Source organism: Lycium ferocissimum, chromosome 9 (genome assembly GCF_029784015.1).
Source record: "Lycium ferocissimum isolate CSIRO_LF1 chromosome 9, AGI_CSIRO_Lferr_CH_V1, whole genome shotgun sequence".
Classification (NCBI taxonomy): Eukaryota; Viridiplantae; Streptophyta; class Magnoliopsida; order Solanales; family Solanaceae; genus Lycium; species Lycium ferocissimum.
Genome location: NC_081350.1, coordinates 35873983 through 35880617, shown reverse-complemented (window position 1 = coordinate 35880617; position 6635 = coordinate 35873983). Strand labels below are relative to the sequence as shown.

Sequence of the window (6635 nt, the reverse complement as noted above, 5' to 3'; positions counted from 1 at the left end):
TTCTTTTTGTGAAAATGGGTACTTAGTCTTTCAAACTAAGGGTTTAGTGTGGTGAGAAAAAATGGGTCTGTTAGCTATTTATAGAGAAGAACTTGGGGCAATGTGCTAACACATTTACGTATTGGAGTGGAAATAGATGATCATAGTGGAAGTAGCAAATGCTTGCGGATCTAACTAGTCTTTCGTCAATGCACAACCTAGTTAGCGTTGTTAGCAATTAATATTTTAAAGCATGTTTTTGTTAGCTGATTGTAAATAGTTTATAAGTATCAAGTATTGAAATTATTTTATAAATAAGTCTAGATAAAAATGTTGAAAACTGACAATAAATAGTTGATGTGTACGTAAAAAAATATTGATAAACTGTTCTTTTGGCAAAATTACTAAAAATAACTTTAAAAGGTACGTATGTAAGGAAAATGTTGAACGATTATGGAAAGGAAATGCGTTTAAAAGGTATTTTGAGAATTAGAATAAAGAAAAAATAGTATATATTTTGGTCAACCGAAAAGTGTTTATAAGCTTAAAACCATAGCTTTTAGCTGATTTTGGATTATAAGTACTTTGAATGTTTGTTGTTGTAAGTACTTTGGATGTTTACCAAATGCGTACATAAACTAAAATTTTCTTATAAATTCATTTAAATAGCTTATAAGCTTAAACACATCTTAACACCATTATATATATATATATATATATATATATATATATATATATATATATATATATATATATATATATATATATATTATTGGCTTAAAACTCCCAGTACATAAATTGTGGAAATTTGTGAGTCTTCCAACGAAGAATGAAATGACCTGCATGATAATGGCTATATACCGTCTGTTTAGACTAATTTGAATTACCAAACTACAAAATTACTACTACCAAAGTTTCTGGAGATTGTGGGGTTTCAAACTTAAATAAAAGACTCTGCCAATGAATATAACTGGACTCTTAGTTACTGTAAATTTCTTGTGATTTATTTCCGGATCTTCTGTAGTACTTAGGATATTTTGTTGATTTCCTGTATAGAGCTAGAATAATATAATAACTAAAAAATATTTGTAGTGAATCATAAAGCTGATATGCCCTTGCATTCTAAGCTTGTTGCCAGGAATGAATATGGTTAGGTTGACAGAGGAAGGGGATGTTGGCTCATAGGCAACAAATTGTGATGGTACAATAAAAGATTTTCCTTCTATCCTGTGTTAACTAATATATATATCTAGATTTTTCTGAGACATGTACAATAAAAGATTTTCCTTCTATCCTATGTTAACTAATATATCTATCTAGATTTTTCTCAGACATGCAAACAAATCAAAAATACATTAATTGCTGATCATAAAAAAAGATAGAGAAATTAGAGATATGATATGGTAGTAAATTTGACCGAAATGTAAAAGATAAAAAAATTGTGTATATGCATACAAATGTGTATATTTACTCCTATTAACTCCACAACTCTCCATGTCACCATTCCAAATTTATTTCATTCAAAACCGATTCTGATGTTGCATGGACATGTAACTAAACGAAGCAGTATCTAGAAGTCTAATTTGATGTCCATGTTCAATAATGAACGGAAGAATATAGAGGGGCGAAATACTAAATAATTTTTCCTTAGCTTTCATAGTTCTAATATAATTTAATAGGATCTCTTGAGTTATTTTATGTACAATGTACATCATGAAGCAGTACCTAGTTTTCATTTCTGCAGATCTCTCGTGTTATTCTATACTAATCTCCTATGAAAAAGAATCATATTACCATTTGTAATGAACTACAAAATCAAATATGTGGGCGCACATTACTCTAGCTTTATCATTAACTAGTGAATTTGTCTACGCTTTGTGCGGTCATAAAAGACATCATTATTTATTAAATATAATATAGATAAAAAGGTATCTACAATATACATACATACATACATACATAAAAAGGAATCTACAATATACATACATACATACATAATGGGCAGCCCGATACACTAAGCTCTGTTATGCGCGAGGCTCGGAGAAGGGCCTGACCACAATAACATAAATCGGAAGTACTTTCAATAATATGGTGGAAACTTTCTTACTGCAAGCAATATGACATTTTAGAAGATATCCATAAAAGCGTACAGACAGTCCGACTTTTATAAATGGATTATATTTGTAATATGAATTTACAACATCTAATGCTCAAGAAGGGTGATAGTCTTGACTAAAATGATTATACCTAATTGCAATAAAGTCTTACATGCCTTTATTTATAGCACTACAATGTGGAATACTAGATAATGCCATGAACATGACTAATAATTATTCAGGGGTTATAACAATCAAAACTTGTGGGAGTAATGAAATAAAGGCCATTAAATTTTTACATTAAAGAATAAATGAATGAGGAAATAGTAATTGATATATTTTTCCTTGTACAATAAAAAATAGAGAAGTATGAGAAATTGTCAAAAAAAATAAATAAATTAAAAAGGATATAAAAATATCAATTATCTTTTTGATTTCTTAAAACGTTGAAGTTTGAAAAAAAATTATTTTCCCTTTCTATATAAATAACGATGTCTTTATCTAATATGTAACTAATATATGTGTATCTACGTCAAAGTTTTTAAATTATTTTTTAGAGTTTCTCCTTACATAGAAAGAATGTAAAATAGAAAAATACAACAAAAAAAATTACACCCACTTGGCCATCTCTATATAAATATCCAAACGTACAATTCAACCAAAAAAATTACATACTTTACGACAATCAGAAATTCATTTAAAAATCAAACTAAAGAGAAATCATAGAGAGCACGTATGAAAAAATAAATAAAGAAGAAATTAATATAACATACACATCGTTCTTAGGACCTTAATCATAAAAAAATAGAAAGGGAAAAATACAGAATCAATGCATAATTTTCCAAGCTCTCTTGTCATCATTCATTCCCACAAGCTGATCACCATTCAAGAACCTTTTTCTTCTTCAAGTCAAAATAAAACATGAATATAATACTGTAGTAAATGTAACAATATTACTACTTCAAATATGGAATGAATCCAACAAAGTCTGAAGTTACTATTTTGAACCAAAAGAAATTACATGCTTACGACAATAAGAAATTCATCTAAAAAATAAAAATAAAAAAGAGAAATCATAGAGAAAATATACAAAAAAATTAAGAAAAATAATAAAATACAACCTTAATCATAAAAGAATAAAATGGAAAAGTACAAAATCAATGCATAATTTTTCGAGCTCTTGTCAACATTCAGTCCCACTACCGATTACCATTCAAGAGCCTTCTTCTTCTTCAAGCCAAACTAAAGCATGGACATAATGCTACAGTAAATATAATAACATTACTACTTTAAATATGGAATGAAATAATAACTTTTGTTGGGTCTCACAAAACAAAATTTATGAACTTACAATATTAGATGCTCAAGAAGGGTGACATTCTTGACTAATGTGATCATTTCTTTTTACAACAAAATCTTACAATTTCTCTATTTATAGGACTACAATATGGGATACCAAATAATGCCATGAATATGGCTATTAGTAATTTAGGATTTATGGTAATAAAAAGTTGCGGGAGTAATGTAAATAAAGACCATTAAGACATAGCCATTAGTAATTTAGGAGTTATGGTAATAAAAAGTTGTGGGAGTAATGGAAATAAAAACCATTAAGTTTTTACGTTAAAGCATATGAATGTATGATGGAGTGGTAATTGATATATTTATTGTTGTACAATAAAAAAAATAAAAAGAAATAGGAGAAATTGTCAAAAATATGAGAAAAAAGGTAAATAGAATTCTTCGCCAAAGAGAGATGTCACATCACTCTTTTATTGCCTAGCTTTTATACTATATATAGATTTAATTTTTGTTCATTTTTGATCCGAACATTGATATGGGTTCGAGTTTGGGATGCTGCCAATATCCATTAAATTTCTGGGTTCGAAATTTATTATAAGTATTTAGTGTATTTGTAACATCTATACAAAGTTCGAGCTAAAAATATTAAGTTGGGACGAATCTACATATTACATAGTAGATCGGCCTTTGTAGGCTGGTAGCCATGGTGGGGTTTCCTCTTTGAAGCCGACAATTGGCACTATATGTGTCTCTAATTAAATTGGTTATATCAGTGGAGGAGCAAAGGAGAATTAATATAATGTAGTACTGCAGTAAATTAAATTAAAGGAAATGACACACGATAAACCATATTACTATTGTTTTTCATTATGATAAAAATATATAAGTTGAAGGATGTGTGTAAACAGTACACACGCATAAGAACTCATTATCACATTAAAACAACATAGTTTAACAAGACTTCATAGTACACTCATTCTGGTAATTTTTCATGCCATTTGTAGCAGAATATGCTTCTTGCATGGCATTTATGGGCAGAAAACCACTCTATAGTTTGTTCCTCCAGGACAAGTGAAAGTGCTAGTTTGATCATCTACCTCGAAAAATCTGTCCGGCTACAACTTCCAGAATTACAACAATATTGATCAGTCTTGAAAACGACACAAGGATTGTTACATCCACTAGGAGTTCTTAGCTCATTTGGGCATTGTCCATTAATATCGGTCCTGCACCTAATGCCACGGGTGCACCCATTGGAGGTAGGGCTAAATTCCATCGGCATGTTAAATCCATCGACTAGAGAAATGTCGAAGAAAACAAGATTATTGTATTGGTTTAGGGCATACTCGGCCAAAGAGTTTGGGGGTTGCCCATAAGATTGGCACTGGAGGAGACCGTTATAATCTCCAGTTTGACACCTATCCCGACCCGATCCATCGAAATTGCAACCTGTTTGGGCCCATTTATGGGCTTGTGACGTGCCAGCAGGCACATCCAGGGGTGGAGCCAGCAGGCACGTCCAGGGGTGGAGCCAGCACAGTAGTTGCGGGTTTAGCTAAACAACTCAATAACTTTGGTTGAAACCTTGCATTTGTCTTGAAAAATTTATTGAATATGTATAAATTGTTACTTTAGAACATAAATAAACTTAAATAGGATTACCCAAACGAATTAGAATCCCAAAAGAAGAAGAGTTAGCCTACAAACTTCAAATCCTGGCTCCGCCTCTGGGCACGTCTATAGTCCAAGTTTGGCCAGCGTTGAGCTGTCGACCACCACCCACTGGCACAGACGCAGCCCAAACAGTGTAAGGACAATTATTTTGAATGTCGAAAATTGCTGCCTCGGAGTGAGTGAAGAGGAGAAGTTGAGCAAAGATAAGAGAAGGGAAAATGAATGTGAACTTGAAAATGCTCATTTTTCTTTATGCAATTATTACTTAGTTTTTTCTAAGGGTTTAGTGTGGTGAGAAAGAGTTGGTCTGTCAGCTATTTATAGAGGAGAGTTGAGGCAACGTGCTAAAAAAAATTAGGTACTGGAGTAAAAATATATGATCATAGTGGAAGACTGGAAGGTTGCAATTGCTTGCAGATCTAAGTCTTCGTCAATGTACAAGCTTATTAGCAATTAATTTTTGTTTTTAAAGCCTATTTGAGTTAACCTGGTTGTAAATAGCTTATAAGTATTAAGTGTTGACAAGTATTTTTGAGTATCGAAATTATTTTTATAGATATACAGATATATATATTTGGATAGAAATATTGAAACTGATAATAAATAATTGATGCTACTAAAAAATCCCTATTTTTCCACTAAAAAATGTTTAGTGGCTATTTCCCACTAAATGTCGGTAGGAAAAACTTAAATACCAATGTTTACAGACGGAAAAATTAGGAAGTTACTACTAAAAATCCCTATTTTCGTTTCAATGGGAACCGGTTTCCCACCATGCGTTTTCCAGGCGTTTCATGAGAACCGCTTTCCCGGTTCGGTGGAAATGATGTTGGAAAATCATATTTTATAGCACAAATTTTCTACTGAATGTCGGTAGGAAAAACCTCTATTTCTAATAGTGTGATGTGGTTGGTAAAAAAAAAATGTTCATAAACTGTTATTTTGGGTAAAATAACTTTAAAAGTACATTTGTAAGAAAAATGTTGAACGACCAATATGAAAAGGAGATGCGTCTTTTACGTTGGAAAATGTATTTTAAGAATTAGAGTAATGGATAAAATAGTAAAAATCTTGATTGAACTAATATAGTTTATAAGCTCAACACACATAGTTTTTGTTGATTTTGACTTCTAAGTACTTTGAATGTTACCAAATACGTAGATAAGCTAAAAGATTCTTATAAACCCGCTAAAAACAACTTAAAAGCTTAACCAAACACCATCTTAAAGTTTTCTACGAAATATATATATATTATTGGCTTAAAACTTCCACTACATGTGGAAATTTGTGGGTCTTCCAATGAAGAATTTATAAATTGATGAGGCAAACATATAGGGTTTTTTCTTTCCTTCTGCGTGAGGGGTTTCTTTTTTCTCTTGTCCTGTGATAAGTTTTTGGGCTTTTCAATCTAGAATTATTTAATCATAATCTTTTTTCTTCACCATGTCATCTTCATTGCACCAAACACAGAGGATGCAGCCCTTGCAGCGATATACGCGTGTTTAGATTTGAGGACGCGGAGCGTGACGTTAAATTTCCCGATGACCAATCTGGTAGGCCGTGTCTATATTGGTAAACCAATCT

The 6635-nt window shown here is 31.3% G+C and overlaps 1 protein-coding gene across 1 annotated transcript; it reads right to left on the bottom strand.

Annotated features, from left to right (window-relative positions):
* Positions 1-4470: 4470 nt before the first annotated feature.
* On the bottom strand, positions 4471-5295 carry LOC132069456 (thaumatin-like protein). The gene is made up of 2 exons (XM_059462797.1): positions 5116-5295; positions 4471-4872 (listed from the first exon to the last, which is right to left on the bottom strand). Exons 1-2 carry the CDS (start codon positions 5293-5295, stop codon positions 4471-4473), a joined length of 582 nt encoding a protein of 193 aa, XP_059318780.1.
* Between the last annotated feature and the right edge of the window lie 1340 nt (positions 5296-6635).

Bases quoted from the DNA above. Each gene is read 5' to 3' on its own strand.
- LOC132069456 (XM_059462797.1), bottom strand. From the start codon at position 5,295: ATGAGCATTTTCAAGTTCACATTCATTTTCCCTTCTCTTATCTTTGCT. The intron at 4,873-5,115 runs GACGTGCCCAGA...GCTCCACCCCTG, and splicing joins CTGGCCAAACTTGGACTATA to GATGTGCCTGCTGGCACGTC.